The sequence below is a fragment of the Telmatherina bonti genome (assembly GCF_933228915.1).
Source record: "Telmatherina bonti genome assembly, chromosome: 7".
Classification (NCBI taxonomy): Eukaryota; Metazoa; Chordata; class Actinopteri; order Atheriniformes; family Telmatherinidae; genus Telmatherina; species Telmatherina bonti.
This window is the reverse complement of record NC_136625.1, coordinates 32,815,915-32,833,268: the sequence shown is the minus strand read 5'-3', so window position 1 is coordinate 32,833,268 and position 17,354 is coordinate 32,815,915. Positions and strand designations below refer to the sequence as shown.

Sequence of the window (17,354 nt, the reverse complement as noted above, 5' to 3'; positions counted from 1 at the left end):
TTCGTTGCAGTGTGGCAGACGCAAGGCGGTCGACGGTGCAGTACCATACCTTCTCCTTACTTCTGTTGTCCTTGTATACAGGATCTTCGATGTCATAAAATATAGTGATTCTCTACTCCCAGACAAATAATAACAAAAAAAAAAAAAACACTGAGACCCCACTGATCAATTGACTTGTAACACGGTGTCTCTGAATAGTTCTGCCATTGCAAATCTGTGTGGGGGCTTTTATTTTGAAATTTGTCAGACGCTGTACACTGCTCCTTTGTCTGATTTTGTTGTCTGGTTCGATCTAAACTCCTGAGATTGATGCATCCTGGAACAGTGCTCCACAAAAAACTCAGCACGTATGTTTGGTGGAGAACTGCAACGATGGGCACGTGGAACGTGGTGCATGTGGAAGCTGTGGAAATTGGCCTTTACTGTCTTTTTACCATTGTAAATTAACGTAATTTAATCAATGGTATCCCAGTTTGGCACGGCAGCAGTTCAGCAGCCAACAAAAAGGCTCTGCGGAGCGTGATTAAAAACTGCGTAGCAAATAATAAATTCAGTCCTTCCTGCTCTCGAAGACATTTATACATCTTGCTGCCTACAGACGGCAACGAACATCAAGGACCCGTCCCATCCTGCTCACCATCTCTGTGAACTGTTGAACCCTCACGCAGGAGATATCAATAAATCAAAACTAAAAGCTCTCGGTCATCGGAAAGCTTCATTCCCAGAGCTTTAGCAGCTTTAAATACAAGGTTGTTATTACTAGATCACTGTGTAATAACCTGATTTACACGTCTTTCAGTGAATTTTTTAGGTATTTTATAGGTCCATAGTGCATGTGTAGATGCTTGTGTGAGTGTGGGCGGTGTCTCCTAGCTATTAAAATATTTACTTCTATTTTTCTATGACACCTGTTTGACTGCTGCTTTGAATTTTGTGTCCAAAAAGAAAAAAAAAGACAAATAGAGGCATTTGAGTCTAAAATAAACATGTTTACATCACCTGTTTATTAACAACATGATTTATTTTAATAATGTTTTTGACCTGAAATAATTATTAAACAAATCATCTTTGGTTCTTTCTGGCCGTAACGAAATTAAATCTGAGCTTTGGTGGTATTTCTCTGATTTAGGTTGATGCTTGTTGCGATGCTAGAAGCAGAGTGATGCTGCTTTGCAGGATTTTATGCGGTTGAGGAGCACAAACACCAATCGTTCCACTCACATCAGCTGACGGGGGTGACGTGGGTGGAACAGAGTGGGGATCAATCCTGACATGGGAAATATTGATGCATCTCTGTCACATAGATTAGGCAGTCACGTCTGCCTCATGGGCATTTTCCGCCAGCTGTGGTCATTATATAATTGACGAGTATCCTCACTGCGTTCGGAGCCACTTGGGAGATGAACGTCCTTCTCGGGGTACTTTCCAATATTCTGCTTATTCTAATAAAACTATATAAAGTTTATACAATTCAATGGGGATTCATTCCCGATGTTTATAGTTGAAGGTTTTGTTAGATTTTAATGTTCGTAAGGAAAGAAGGAAGAAAGGAATTTCCTTCGTGCTTAGAGGTCTGCTAGATTTAATTTGATCCAGTGGGGTTAAATGTCGCCGCCGGGGTGTTGCCATTGTAGCCTTTGCTAATTAGTCTTTAACCTAACCTTGAAGAGAACATCATTAACTTAGGAAGTATTTGATTTAAAAGAGGAGGTTCATACATTTTACATTTCAGCTGAATATTGTCCCTAAATGGGTCAGGCTAGTTGAGACATGAATGTCTGAGCTGTATCGAGGTCATTTCATTAGCTGTCATAGATGAGTCGATTAAAGCAGGAATAAGGAGGAAAAAAGAAAGTCTGGGTGTGAATTATGATACGATATATACGGTTAATCAATGACAAATGATGTTTGCGTCATCACAATTTCTGCCTCCATGTTTCACTTTGATTCACTCGACACAAAGCCATACCATTTTCAGTTTATTTAGCTTTCCAAAAATAATTTCAGGTTTTGATTCTTTTCATTTAGAGAATTTTAACCCTTGATGGGGCAAGTGACTGTTTTTGATCACTTTGTTTTCTTTCATATTCAGCATAAAACTTTTTTTTTTTTTTTTTTTTTTGTTAATGTAACAACAGAATGGAGGTCTTGGTACATACCAGAAGGACAATTTTAGGTTAAAATGTCTAATTTTAAGGTATTTTATTGAGTGCCCTATAAAGGGTTAAAGAGGTTTTGGTCCAGAAAGTTCACATGTGTTTGCATGGTGGAGCTTTAACCTGCGTTTTGTGGATTCATGTCTGTTTAGGAGCCTGAGGGTTGAAAGATCATGAGCATCTAGTTTTAACCTTCAACTTGTCCCATGCGCACAGAGATTCCTCCTGATTCTATTAATCTTTTGACATTACATGCTGTCGATGACCATTATTCTTAAATTGTCCCAGAATCTTTAAATGCACTTTGTCTCAGATTGAGAAATCCATGCCCATATTTCCATGTGAGAGACTCCACCTCTTTGAAATGCTCCTTTTCATTACCTCACATTACTGACCAGTTGAGAGTTAACCTAACAAGGCGTCAAATTGCCAATTGTTATTGATTTGCAGAAATTGCTTTTCCAGCCAGATTTTGTCGCTGTTGAAACTCTAAAGATATTTTGCTGCCATCAAATCAACACTGAGCTCAAATGTGAAACTGTCTTTAATGTTAAGCACTTTGATATGCTTTTGTATGAAAGGTGCTATACAAATAAAGTTTGATTTGATTTGATTAGTAAAATGTAATTTTCTGTGAAGAGTGAAATATGGGTTTATGAGATTAGTAAACCCTTATATTCTGTTGTTTACATTTTACACATTGTGCCAACTGGCTGAGGAGTTGCAGTGATTTGTGTAATGGTTGTTTATGTTTCTAGACTTGTACATTTGGCTCATTTGCAGAGTATAGTAGGTTAAAAATGAAGTTGGGAAAGAACTGAAGAGAGATTTGTAATGAAGAACAATTGGATTTTGTTAGTTTAACACTGACTCCCCTCTCCATCCTCCCCCTCCACACCTCCCATCTGCAGTCCGACCGCTGAAGCTGCCCAGAGCAGGAAATTACTGCTTTTTCCACAAAGAAGATCTCAACAGAAAGAGGAAGGAGAGTCTGGCTGAGCATCGCTCACAATGAAGAAAAGCAGGAGCGCTCAGGGAGTTACGCCGAGTGACGTAAGTGCCAATCCATCCATACATTCATGACACGGCAGCGCATCACATCCTGTCATTTGAAACTCTGCATGTCACCTTCTAAAGTTCACCGCTCCACTGTTGGCACACAATCTGTGAATGTTGGGTAAAGGCACGTTGAGCTGTAGCAGGAAAAACACACAGGCGGAGGAGCAGTGTGTCCATGTGGCAGTTTGTGACTCATGAACAGATGACTGTACTGTACACAACAGACCGCTATCTGGCAGGACACACTGCAGAGAGGGAGGTGTATGTGTGTGGATGAGCATCCAGGGCTCAGGATGGAGTGTTATGTGTGCATATGAGACATCCAGGAAGATGGAAACTGAGAGCTGAGAAGTAACTTTAGAAGAAGGCAAACAGGAAGACGGGAGTTAAGACAGCTCACCGCAGGAAACATTTAGGCCGTAGAGTGAGTGGAAACATGGAGGAGAGCAGGAAGGATACGGATCTGACAGAGAGGCCCATCTGCTTCTCCTCTACGCCACTGTGTTTATGACTGGGCATACAGGCCAAATCATTTACTCTGACATATTCCAACTGGAGCTCAGAGGCCAAGACGAATCCTGGATGATGAAAGTTTCCCTGCTGTGACTGTCCTCCACCTACGGCCACCCCAGTCCCTTTACCAGTTCATAACTGGGCTGTTACTGTAAAATATACCAATCCCACATGTTGGACTCGGCTCATTAAAAAATAATTTATGGATTTTAATTAATGGATTTACTGGGGGTGCAGAATCAAATCGAAAAAATTGAAAATCGGGATATTTTTTTTCTTCACAATTTTAAAATTCAATATTTTTGTTATAAAATTAATTTTTTTTCCTCAAATTTATAAAATAATCCATGATAAAGTTTTTGTCATTTTAATTGTTTTTATTGATCTTTTTACTCTTCTTGGGCGTTGTAGCAGCAGAATGATGGTCTAGCTACTGTGTTGTTTTTTCCTCATTGAAATGAAAATAAATGACGAGCAAAATGTCGCAATTTAAATCGAATCAGTCCGAATAACTTCTCAGTTTTTTCTAGCTTATAGAAGACTAAAGTTACTTGGGAAATTAGCACCTTTTGTTGCTTGAATGTAATGACTATGAATTAAAAATCTGTTTGAATCGAGAATCAATTCTGAATCAAATAGTCACCTCAAAAATCGGAATCGGATTGAACCGAAAAAAAAAAAAAAAAAAAAAAATCGGAATCGGATTGAACCGTTTGTAGTTGTTAAGATTCACATTATTTACTATGTTCATTAAAAGAAATTTACGGTATAATCTAGTATAATGCTTCATGCTGTCGTACGCCTCTGTGTGTGTGTGGCCACTTTATTAGGTACATGTTAGTGGCGCCAACCTAATTTCCCTTCAGAGCTGTCTTAATCCTTACTGTGATCGATTCAACAAAGTGTTGGAGACATTCCTCAGAGATGGAATGGTTGATTAGAATTAGTTTTATATTTTATATGTCTAGCCGAATTGGCTAAACAACATTGCAGATACAGTCTGATCAATCTGCTTTTATTTTCTGCTTTTACAGGAAATTCCAACAACTCTCCTTTAATGAACAAAACTTCCTGTTTTCTTTCATGTCTATCAGACTAACTGTGAGCTATGTTCATGTAGCTATGTGCAGACTGCAGAGCAGAGGAGGGTGCAAACCATAGACTAAATATAAAAAGATGGACGTAGCCTCCGTGACGTCGTCTCGCCTGGAAAATACAAAAAAGGGCAAAGAGGTGGAGCTGAGAGGGGGGCTGTGAGCGTCATGGTGGATGATTGACATCGAGCGAACTCTGAGCTGCATGTAGCTAAAAGCTAACCAAGCTAACCCAGACATAACAGGACCTAACCAGCTAACGGAGATAAGCGGGCTAAAGCTAAGTCACGTTGTTAACCGGCTAAAAACCGCGGTTGTTCTACGTTCTTCTTACTTGAAGTCGGACATTGGTACCTGTCAATCAAAAGGACACGCCCCTAAATATGCCGAACTTCAAGATTAAATCCCTCCTAAATGGAAGAGTTTGAAAAAAATTTCACTCCCCCACAGTTGTCATGAAGGTAAACCTGACCTATTAAAGCTAAAATGGATTTTTGTACCAGGCTGTAAACATTTTTATTTCTGCTGTGAAGTTGCCCTTTTTAACATGGGAGTCTTTGGGGATTTGCTCTGTTTTGCAGCCCCTAGTGGATGAAGGGGGAACTGCAGTTTTATGCACTTCCACATAGGCTTCACTTTTAACCACAGGAGGTTGCCGCTTTGTGCAAACGTATCCAGGTCTGTTGTTGGTCAGTAACATATCCAGGAAGTAGCCAGTTTCTTACAGGTATAAAGTGGATGTTTCTGTCAGGCAGTGAGAGGAGAGGCTTGCTGTGACTGTTACTGTTGTTCATAAGGGAGGAGATGGGCGGGGTGGTTGCTTTTTAATATGCTCAGGATAAGACAGGAGTGTGAAGAGTCGAGGCTCATCCAGGAGCCTCACCTGTATGACTGACACGTCTCCTCCAGGCTGATGGGGAGACTCTGGAGTTTGTCTGAGGTTGGTGATTTCCTGAGATTCCCTGTGACTGAAATCTTGTCTGAGTAGTTAGACTGGCTCAAATTAGGAAAGTTTTCCACACTGCATACATCTACTCCACATCTACTGTTATTTTTTTTCTAATGTTTTCATGTTTATGATATCTGAAGTGTCCCCACTTAAAACACTGAAAGCACTGCATGTTTGTCCACTTTCTCCTGATTTCTGCCTCCCTTCACGTCGACGCAGTAATGTTAGCATAAGACTGAAGCATTGTTGTCCAGCTTCTTTTTCCTTTGCCCCGTTGTAGTTGTTGAACTTAATTTAACCACAGAACTGCAGCTGATGCATCTTAAAATCAAGAAATTTACGTTTTCCAATGACATTATATTATATTTATATATGTACGATATAATTCCGTATTGTATAAAAGTTGGGATGCATCGATACAGATACCAACATGGGGTATCTTACTGATACAATGTGAATGTACACATACTAAAAACATGAACTTTCAAACTTAATGTGTTCCTGCAAAGAAATTAATCTTGAAATGAACATGCTCATTTTTAAAAAAATGCATAAACAACATAGTAGTAATAAATGGAACATTAAAGATCTGTATATGTCAATGAGAGAAGATGATGGTGGGCAGGTAGGTGGTTTGTCACCACGATGAACATGATCCACTAAAAAACACTTTATCCTCCTTTAATTATGGAGATTCTGCCAGTTTTCCAGCAGTATGGCTGACTGTGATATATATGACACAGTTAATCACTCAGTCATCGTTTCTGAGCTTCAGTAAACTGTAATGTGGTTTGTTAGTACTTGTATCGGTACTCTGTATCAGCAAGTGCTCAAGTTTAACCCATAAAAGAACCGACCCAGGAAAAAATGTTGAAATAGGTCAATTTTTTAATGTAAGGTCATGTATCTCTTTATAAAAATGTAAAATAATACAGTAAATCTTTTTTGGGATATTTACTATTTATTATGATGTGATGTGTCAAAAGGTTTATAGTGTCATCCTCTGCTTTCTGGTGTCCTTTAAGGGGCAGAAAGTTTGCATTATTTTGCAAATTTTAACACCACAACGCGCAGCATTGTTTAAAAATACTGGATAATTGTGTTAAGTAATCGAGATCTCAATTTCAGTCAAAATAATCGTGATTATAATTTTTGTCATAATCGAGCAGCCCTAGTATCGGTGCATCCCTAGTTAGAAGATGATTTAGGATGAAGAAGAGATTGTCATTTCTGCAGGAATTTATTCAGAATTTGGGAGAAAGTTTAAACGCTTATCGGGTGATAAGCTACATTTATGATGCCGCTGCCAACACTACAACAAATATTTTATTTAGAACTAACCTGTGTCCATCTGACATGTGCCTGATGAAAAAAAGTCTCTTCTACTTTATTTTGAAAGTCAGTCATACCTGGAGGAGCCGATATCTTCTGAGCTGTGTGTGTGGGAGCCACAGAAAAAGCATTTCCCTAAATATTGCATATTCACAGTTAATTGAACCAAAAAAAATCTTCTGTGAAGGAATGAAACGGCTTCAGTTACCAACCACTGCAGACTGAATGGTCAACATACTTTACTTTAACTCATATGGCGTTTCACCAAACCTTTTTACTCTTACTTATTGTTTGGATTATCAGTTTTTTCTTCGACATGTGTGTCCAGTTTTCGGCTCTAAGCCAACTGGAGACGACAGAAAACACAACTAACTGGAATGAACGAGGAAACAAAGGGAACAGATCCAGGAAGTAAAATCCTGTTTAGAAAGCAGAACATGGAGCTAAAGTTGCTGGAGTTGCAGGATAAACGAGAACTGGAACCAAAACTAATCACAGACTTCCGAATAAAGAAAAGCTGGAGGGAAACAACGAAAAGCAGCCGGTGTGGTAACTGGGAAGAAACCAAGTAAATACATGAAATTAAACAGGAAGGAAGACTGACTGGAATAGAAATGAAACTTGATACATTGATTTTTTTACAAACACAACAAAAACCTGACCAGATCTGAACCAGAACTTATGACGAGTACAATACACCCGGCTTCACACCACAATCTGTTTCAGCATGGTGCACACACTCACTGGCCAGTTTGTTAGGTACACACGTTTACTTACTGAACACAAATGTTTAATCACTCAATCACATGGCAGCAACTCGACACGTTTAGTCATGTAGACACAGTCAGGATGATTTACTGATAGTCAAACTTAGCATCAGAACAAAGAAAAAAAAGGATTTAAGAGACTTTGAATGCGGCATGTTGAGGGTTTCAGAAACTGCTGAGTTACTGGGATTTTCACACACAACCATCTCCAGGGTTTAAGGAGAAGCTCTGAAAAGGAGAAAATATCCAGCGAGCTGCAGTTTGTCTGGACCAGAATGTCTTGTTGATGTCAGAGGAGACTGGTCAGACTGGTTGGAGATGATAGAAAGACAACAGGAAGTCAAACAACCACTGGTTCCAACCAAGAACATCATGTCTGAACACACAACAGGTCCAGCCTGGAAGCAGATGGTCTCCAGCAGCAGAAGACCACAGCGGGTTCCCTCCTGTCAGTAAGAACAGGAAACTGAGGCTACAATTCACACAGACTCACCAGAACTGGACAATAGAAGATGGAGAAATGTTGCTGGTCTGATGAGTCTCCAGTTTAGCTCCACATTCACATGGTAGGATCAGAATCTGCTGGAAACATCATGACAACATGGATCCATCCTGTCTTGGTGTGGGGGATGCTTTCTTGGCAAACTTATGGCCCCTTAGTACCACCATGACATGGTTTAGCTTCCACAGCCTATCACAGAGTCCTGCTGCTGACCATGTCCATCCCTTTCTGAGCACAGTGTAGCATCTTCTGATGGAAACTTCCAGCATGATGATGCACCATGTCACAAAGCTCACATCATCTCCACCATGACGATGAGTTCACTGTCCTCCAACGGCTCCACAGTCACCAGATCTACGTCCAGCAGAGCAGCTTTGGGATGTGGTGGAACGGGAGATTCTCATCATGATGTGCAGAAACTGTGTGATGCTTCACATCAACATGGAGAAAAACCTCTGAGGAATGTTTCCAACACCCTGTTGGATCTCTGACATACAGATTTAAGGCGGTTTTGAAGGTCAAAGTGATCCAACCTTAATAATAATTGTTACAACAATAACTATAATAATGTAATATAATATAATAATAATGAAGGGCATGTGAATCTTGATGCAGACCATGTGTTGACACAGTTTTTAAATGTCCTTAATCTCTTCTGGTACAAGCTGTAAAAACATTTGATTAATAATCTTTAATTGGTCATTTTTATCAGTTTTTCTGATTGCATGAACCAGATGTTCCACAGATATCTTCATCTACCGCATCAGGCCATATATCCTCAGGTCTTCATTTGCCATTTTTTCTCCCTGTTCTGTAGGACTTGCTGTAAATAATTAATCCCGATATATTTTCCTCACTTTTTGCCTGCAAGTTTCAATTATTAAGTCGCCGACTGAAGTCCTGCTGTGAAAAGTTTCCTGCTATACCGTCTCATTTACAATTACCGTCTTCAAAAAGACTTTTTTTTTGGAAGTGCCCCAGAAAACAGAGCAGCCAGAAAGGCCTTTCATCATCATCATCAAGCATACGCCCACTCCACCTCTCTCTGACTCTGCAGCGCCTCTACCTCCCTTTGAGAATCACTGTTCCCTCTTTCAACTCCCTTTCCTTTGCCTTTTGGACCCCGCTGTGTTATATATATGTTCCTGTGTTTTGAGTTTTAAAACAATCAGCATCTTTATTGGGTTTGGAGCTCACATGCAGACATCCACGCCATATTTCCTCCTCCCAATGCAATTCAGACAGAGATCAATACAGAACCGGCCCAGACGTCACATGCAGTTAATAAATAACAGATAAATTAGCTGGTGGAGAGACAACAAAGTCACTGGATTATTGACAAGACGCCGTTTAGATCTCTGTTTACGACATTAGTTTGGCGAGTGACTCGGCATGTAGAAGCAGATCGGCCGTCTCAGGAGTCATGTTCTGTCAGACTTCTTTTTCACTCCGGTCCCTGGATGAGGAAGATTGTCTCTGAGAAAGACGGGAACAATAAATCAGACGTATAACGTTCCCTAGACAGAGCATGAGGGAGTCAGCCAGGCTGTTTTCACTTCCATTCAGTACGAGCAACGAGTGCCAATCGGTCGGCCATCTTGCTTTTATTACGGCAGAAAGAAATCCTAGTTTGATCTTTATTTTTTCTCTCACTTTTCTGTCTCCTTGCATTTTTATTATGAGTCACGTTCACAAGACAGAAGCTTTCTGCTTCCTGTTGCTTCGTGTTTTATAATAATATACATCACTTTATGGTTTCCATCAATTGATCAATAATTTTTCCTGCTGATCACTTCAGACTTAGGATTTTCTAATGCAAATGAAGAGATGAAAGTGGAGCTGATGAGGGTCGTCACTGCTGGTGGATGTGTAGCCACGGTCGAGTTATTGATGTTTGTTACCGACCTTAATGTCTTTAGTCTCTTGTTTTTCCTTTATTCGTTGATATTAAACAGCTTTGATCTGGAACTTGTCGACCACATTCATGCAGACAAATATTACTGGATGAAATTGGAAATCGTCCTGCGATGGACTGGCGAGCTGTCTAGAGTGTACCCTGCCTTTTGCCCAAAGACTGCTGGGATAGGCTCCAGCTTCTCCGCGACCCTTCACCACACTACGTTGTTAGGATAATGAAGGAATGAATTGCACGGTGTCACAGTGGTTAGCACTGTGGCCTCACTGGTTTGATCCTTGGCTGGGGAGGGGTTCAGTCAGTGTGCATGTTCTCCCCGTGCATGCGTGGGTTCTCTCCGGCTACTCCGGCTTCCTCCCACCGTCCAAAGACATGCATGTTAGGTTAATTGGTTACTCTAAATTGCCCCTAGGAGTGTGTGTGTAAGTGAGTGGTTGTTCGTCTGTGTGTGGCCCTGCGATGGACTGGCGAGCTGTCCAGGGTGTACCCTGTCGCCCAAAGCCAGCTGGGATAGACTCCAGCTTCCCCACGACCCTGAATTGGATTAAGCGGTTCAGAAAATGAATGAATGAATGAATGAAATTGGAAATCATCATCAAACATGCTAAAAAAAAAAAAAAAGACCAGATCCTGACATTATATTCTAAATGTTTCGCTTATACTAATTAGGAGAATTAGGTCTTTGCTCAGGGACTCAGACTGGTTCACCAGTGTTGTCAGACTGGGTTCATACTGAGGTCTGGACTGCTGGAAATACCAAAAACACTCAGCATTACAAATTTTATTAAAGTTACCTTAAAATTTCAAAATGGGTTGAATCAAACCTTGCTAAGTTAACAATGAAGCCCAATCAGATTGAATAATGCGACGGTGGTGGTTATTAGTAATAATCCAGTGTTGGCATTGCTGGTGTATGAATGTTTGGTGGTGGTCAGAGAGGTCGTTGGTGCCGACTGGTTGCCATGTTTCCACCAGCCGGCCTCAGGATGGTAGCCGTGGCGACACACGCAACTTTCCATCAGAAAGTATGAACGAATGAATAATGGATGCAGTGTAAAGGAAAGTACCTGATATATGAATCTAATCCATTGTTATTATTAATTGTCAGCAATAATCATCATCAGATTGTAGCTTACATACACACACACTCTCACACACACTCTCACACACACACACACACACACACACACACACACACACACATACACTAACAGAAAATAATTACAATAATTTCCAGCCTGCCACGGCCCCCTGAAGGACCCTCTCCTCCTCCGCTTCCTCCTCATCAAGCATCTGCTGCCTTCATTTGAAACCTTTTGGCTTTTCATTTCCTCCTGCGTGCAGCGAACATAAAGTGGAAGTGGATGAGCCTACGTCTTCCCCAGAGCTTGGCTTATTTACTGTCCCTCGTTTCGCCTCTCTGGGCTCCCTGCTTGAGCCATCACACATTAAACAACAATTTATATTCAGAACGACTTCATAAAGACGTCAGTCGGCAGCTCAGGTGTCAAACGGCCACAACAGTCGATTGTTGTGAGGAAAGTTAAACGTAACCGGAGTTCGTCGGTTGTTACGAAGACTAAATCTGTATCTTTAATTCTCTTTTTTAATTTTTCTAACATTTTGAACTTATTTTTATTCTTTATTTTTTACTTTTTAAACTTGAAGAACCTGAAAAAAGTAAACATTTTTATCCCTATTTTTCTTCAAGTAAATCCTCGTCTGAGATTCAGCAGGTTTCGTATCGAAAGCTTGAAGTCGTGAATGTTTTTATCTGGTCTTTCAGGAGCACGCCGAGGCTCCCTCGGGGCAGTTCTCCACAGGCAGCACCCTCGGGGTGGAGGTGTGCAAAGTCCACCGACGCTTTTCCGGCAACCTGCAGCTGCCTCCGTTGTCATGGCGACAGGCAGAGAAGGAGAGGGACCGAGGCAGGCCGCTGACTCCGGAGGAAGACCCCGTGACCCGGACCAGACCCACGAGCCTGCCCATCGCCTCTCTGCCTCGCATCGACATCACCCAGGCCGACCCCGACAGGTGAGGCTCGAGGAAACGAAACGCATCCCAGAAATGTGAAACGAGTGCAAACGCTGTGCAGAGCTGACACCGAGGTTAGCATCCACACTTCTCTGTAGCTTCTTCACAAGCTTTGACTCTTTCCGTGTAGTTTTTCTTCTTTCTTAAACATTTTTAATAAAGCCGAGCAGCTTTCGAATCAGTCGCAGTTGTTTTTTCTCCCTCCAGCTCCGACATTAGACTTGTAAATCAGCTGCAAAGTTGGCATTTGTATTTTTATTTCAGCTCACACCAGCTTCCTTTTGTTTACCACCTTCTCTTCTTCAGTGCACTTATTTTATAGATTTATTTTTTTATCCTTATAAACAATCCTGTGCTGAGGAAAGAGATCAGAGTTTGCTCTTTTCCAAGGTACTGAGTGGTAAACACTGATTGAAGTGACTATCTCTGATGCACAGTACTGAAAGCTCCTCTGTTCTGTGCATATGAGGACATTTTTATGATTGCTACCACTTCCCTTTGTTGAACCACATGCATTCTTCTTTCTTTTGAAGCACAATGTTTCCCCCCTGCAGACTCCATATGCTGATGGCTGCTCATTGCCCAGTGACTCTCGCCTGTTGCTTTTATCTCTCCTCTTCATGCAGCAGCCCATGCAAGCTGTGGGACATTGTTTGAGTGTTACAAAGGTCAGGAGCTGCAGGAGCTGTGGGCTTTGTTGCACCACACTGGATTCTCTACTACTTTAATATCAATGTGTCCGCTGCTGTCCATTTTAAGCTTAGTTTAAGATTATATATACTAGTTATAAGCTCAGTTATGTTCCTTTTGAGTGTTGAAGTATCATAGAAATGTTTAAATTTTATGATGACATTATTCCTATGCATTAAAAGTGTCCGATAGGATTCCAGATTGTGTGATTTTGTAGCTTTTAGAGACGTCATGAAGTGTTTTGGGGGTTTAAAGATCTTGAAAATGGTGTGACATTTATGTGTAAAGAGTTTTGCTCTACTCTAGAAGGAAAGTGGAACCAGGAAAAATCATGCGCTTACAGTGTTTCATGTTATTTCAAGGTTGTAAAAAGAAATTAAATAGACTTTCCTGTACAATGTAGCAGAACTGAGATTATAAAGACCCGTTTTTTTGCTCCCTTACGTACGTCCCTAATCGGACGTCTCCTTCAAATGTTGTCTTATGCTGCCGCCTTTGTACTTCCATGCCCATTCTACGTTACGATCTCCAAATCTGGTCCTTGGGGGCAGGTATCCTACAGGCATTGGATGTGTCCCTGCAGCAACACACCTCATTAAAATAAATGGGGTCATTAACAGGCTTGTGCACAACTTGACAACAAGCTGAACAGGAAAAATGTGAGTACTACTTTTGAGCAACAGCAGGTGTTGTGTGGGTTTGACATACATTTTATAAACTTCATATTTACTAAGTCTGGTCCAGATCTTGTCTGTTCTCGTGTACATAAAAAACAAAATGTTTCCAAACGTTCAGTAACAGTGGCTGTAGGGCTGCAACTAACGATTATTTTAATAGCCGACTAATCTGACTAATTTTTCGATTAGTCACAGTTATTTTTGTCCCGCCCACCATCTGTGCTTCCAGTTGACGCAACTCTTTTTTTTACAGGTTCCAGTATGTTTTACCAAACTCTCTTCATTTGCATCATAGGAATGTCACCCTGATTCTCAGTCAGTCACAACATAATGTCCTTTAGTAAGTTAAAGGAAAGACTCCTGAACCAGTTGAATATTAAATTTAAGCTCAACAACTTACTACTAATTTATTTAGAAACATTCAGACTTAGCTATAGTGTCATATCCAAGCTGTACAGAATTTACCTCAAAAGGAAAACAAAATAAATAAAATATTTTAACGTCTTTATCTTCGTAGAATTGCATTGAAATGATTATTTACATCTTGAAAAAAGCTGTTTTGTAGGTAAACAAGGGAAGAATCCTTTAAAAAATTCCTGAATCCAAACGGTGATCCTGATCACCACCAAAATTAAATCACTTCTTCTTTTTCACCTTTCCAACAACTCCTGAAAATGTCATGAAAATCTTTCCATATCTTTTTTAGTTATCTTGAACACAAACAGATAAACGCCGGTAACAACATAACCTCTTTGGCAGAGATAACAACAGCTCATCGCTACTCGCTAATGCTAACTTTGCCATGCGGCATGCTGGAAACCATGACTTCCTTTCAGATGCTCATGCATGACTGTCGTGCTGCCGTGGTTACGCCAACTCTGCGTGGCAGACGACACATTTCACCTGTTTGACACTTTGTTTAGCGTGAAATATCTCCAAACTTTGGAAATAGGTTGCGCCGCCGTCAGTTTCTTCTTTATTGTTTAAACAAAGACGCTTTACAAAATGACAAAACTGCCCCCAGCAATTCCTGTGGTGCTTTGCGTCATAAACGGCGTTAAGTTGCCTGGCGCAGCATTTTATTGGCAAAGTCGTTAATAACGCAACATGTCGACAATGTAATTTCCAGTCGATGAATTTTCATTGTTGACGTTGTCGACAAATCGTTGCAGCCTTAAGTGTTCACACTTTGCAGCTGAGCTCATGTCATGTAATTATTTTGAAAAATCGTTGTTTTTTAAACATTTATGAATCGATATTGAATTGGAACGTTGAATTGATTAAATAGTAAATCAGACCACCCTTTTAACAATTGGACTTTTGATTTATCAGAGATAATCATGCTTTTATTTGAAGTTTAAGATTTTAATCTTTGTCCTGGATTGTTTTAGATGTTTATCACCGTCTGCTGGACAAAAACAAGGCATAAAGAGAACTCTGTGACGGAGTTCGTGTAGATGTTTAATATGCTTGTTCTTGAGAGAGTTCAGTGTAGGACTGTTCCAAATCCAGGTCAGAAACTCGCCTGACGGCTCACCTCCAGCAGTTTCCTCCTCAGGCAGGTGTGGAAGCAGCAGCTCTGATGTTTGTTTCAAAGATGATCCCTTAAGTCAAAACATGACTTGGGTTTGTTTTGGTGTTTTCTCTCAAAGCTGGAAGGATAACCAGACAGGAAACTCTGGTACGTTCAAAGCTTGTTTTGTTTGTCTACTGTATTTATTTGTTGTGTTCTTACCAGCCCACAGCAGGCGTGTAGGGATTCAAATAGAACTTTATATCACTGGAGTTTATTTCAAGTTGTCAGACATGTTCCTGCTCAAGGCTGACTTACAGCCCAGAATAGTAATGTATCAAAGTAATTCAGTGGAATAGAAAACACAGTAAATCAACGCCTGGATATACTCATTTAAGCAAGGTGACATTTTTTTTAACCCAAAGTAACAGTTTTGCCGGTGGGAGCTGTGCACCACAACACCCAATCAGAAAATGTGAATTCTGAGTAAAGCAGAAATAATGTTTCTGGATGAAATCTTCAATCACTGCCTGCAGATGTTAAATATTTAAGTCACCTTCCAGCAGGAGACTCGGTCAGGCTGTCGCAGATCTCTGGTAGGAGATTATAAAAGAAGCGGGTGATTAATAAGGTGGGTGTTGGTGGTGTTCCTGAATTCTCCATCATGCTCTGTATGAAACTCATCCACCGACTGGCTGGAGTTGAACCAGTTACATGACCCACCAGAAGCAAGAACTTTCTTCTCTTTTCAAGTAGGGCTGCTCGATTATGGCAAAAATTATAATCACAATTATTTATTACTGAAATTGAGATCTCAATTATTTAACACGATTATCCTTTTATCATTAACAGCATGATTTTTTTTTTTTTAAACATTAAACCGTGACTTTTAAAAAAATGTCTTCAGGTTTCCACATATTTTAGAAAACAAAAAAATAACATGAAGCTTTGTCTTGACAAAGTGCAAATACTGATGTAAACTGAATAGATAAATATAAGTGAAGATTAAACAACACGTCGTGGTGTTCTCGACTGGCATCGGGCTTTATAGCCGTCTAACACACAGTTATGAGTTGTTTAATCCGCTTATGCCATGGTCCCATACAGTAAATATTTTATAACAAATTTGTATTTCTTTTCTACAACATTTACTGAAATATAGGAACTATTTCGTGTTGGCCTGGATTTACGTTTATCCCAGGCTGCAGCGCGTTTCTCTCATTCATCTGTTAAAAGACGGCTGATCTGAACCAGCTGGTTAACGCGTTTCTATGGTAACGCCCCGTAACAGAGGGATATTATAGTGATTTAACTCCGAACTATGTATAGGAAAATAATGCAGCCAGTTGTCAGTGACAATGGTATAAACTATGTTTAGGTGAACTTCCACAACCTACTGCAGTTATTCTACATGGACCTGCAGGCGGAGCCGACTGAGACTGGCCGCCTGGGAGTGCTTTAGGACGGGAGAGGCTCCCGCTGCTCCTTCCTTACAGTAACTGCAGAACTATATGTGTCTTCAAGTCAGTCGCCAAAACACCAGAAAAGTCTCCAATAACTCCAGTAAAAGTCGTTAGATTTGTCACTAGTCGCTTTTAACAAAAAAGTCGCCAGATTTAGTGAGAAAGTCGCCAAGTTGGCAACAGTGTCTGAATGAAAGCAAAGCGGCTGTGGGAGGAGTTTACAGCACAGCGCTGCAACGCCAGAGACGCTCGATTAGCAGCTGAAGACAGCAGGAGAGGAAACTGCAGAGAGAAAAATAATCACACCCTTTTATTTTCATGATCGTTGGAAACCCAGATCGTAATCAAGATAAAAATCTGATTAATCGCCCAGCTCTATTTTCAAGGTGACATTTTGTTCTCGCGGACATGATTTTGGACAACTTGTGGCTTGGTGTTGACGCAACAGCTAAGCAGAACTTTTCATCTTCTCGTGTTGCCCCTAGAGATTTTATGTGATTGGTCGGACATTTGACATTGGTGTGGTTGACACAGAAACGCATGAAGCGGACAGCTGCTACTACTGAATTGTTGCCGATGTGAGGATAGTTTTGTTAAATGGCTGGTCAAGGTAGTGAGAAAGTACCAAAATGTTTACAATACGTGGCATTTAAGGACCCAGACCCAGTCACCTACACAACCTGCCCTGCC

At 40.6% G+C, this 17,354-nt stretch overlaps 1 protein-coding gene across 1 annotated transcript in view; it reads left to right on the top strand.

Moving 5' to 3' along the window:
- Window positions 1-3,093: 3,093 nt before the first annotated feature.
- Window positions 3,094-17,354, top strand: part of LOC306758603 (3',5'-cyclic-AMP phosphodiesterase 4B-like) — a 60,200-nt gene continuing 45,939 nt past the window's right edge. Inside the window, exons 1-2 of the mRNA XM_079243931.1 lie at window positions 3,094-3,209; window positions 12,074-12,321. Of these exons, the coding sequence (XP_079100057.1) occupies window positions 3,168-3,209; window positions 12,074-12,321 (290 nt within the window). The 5' untranslated portion in view covers window positions 3,094-3,167. The remainder of the gene's footprint in view (window positions 3,210-12,073; window positions 12,322-17,354) is intronic.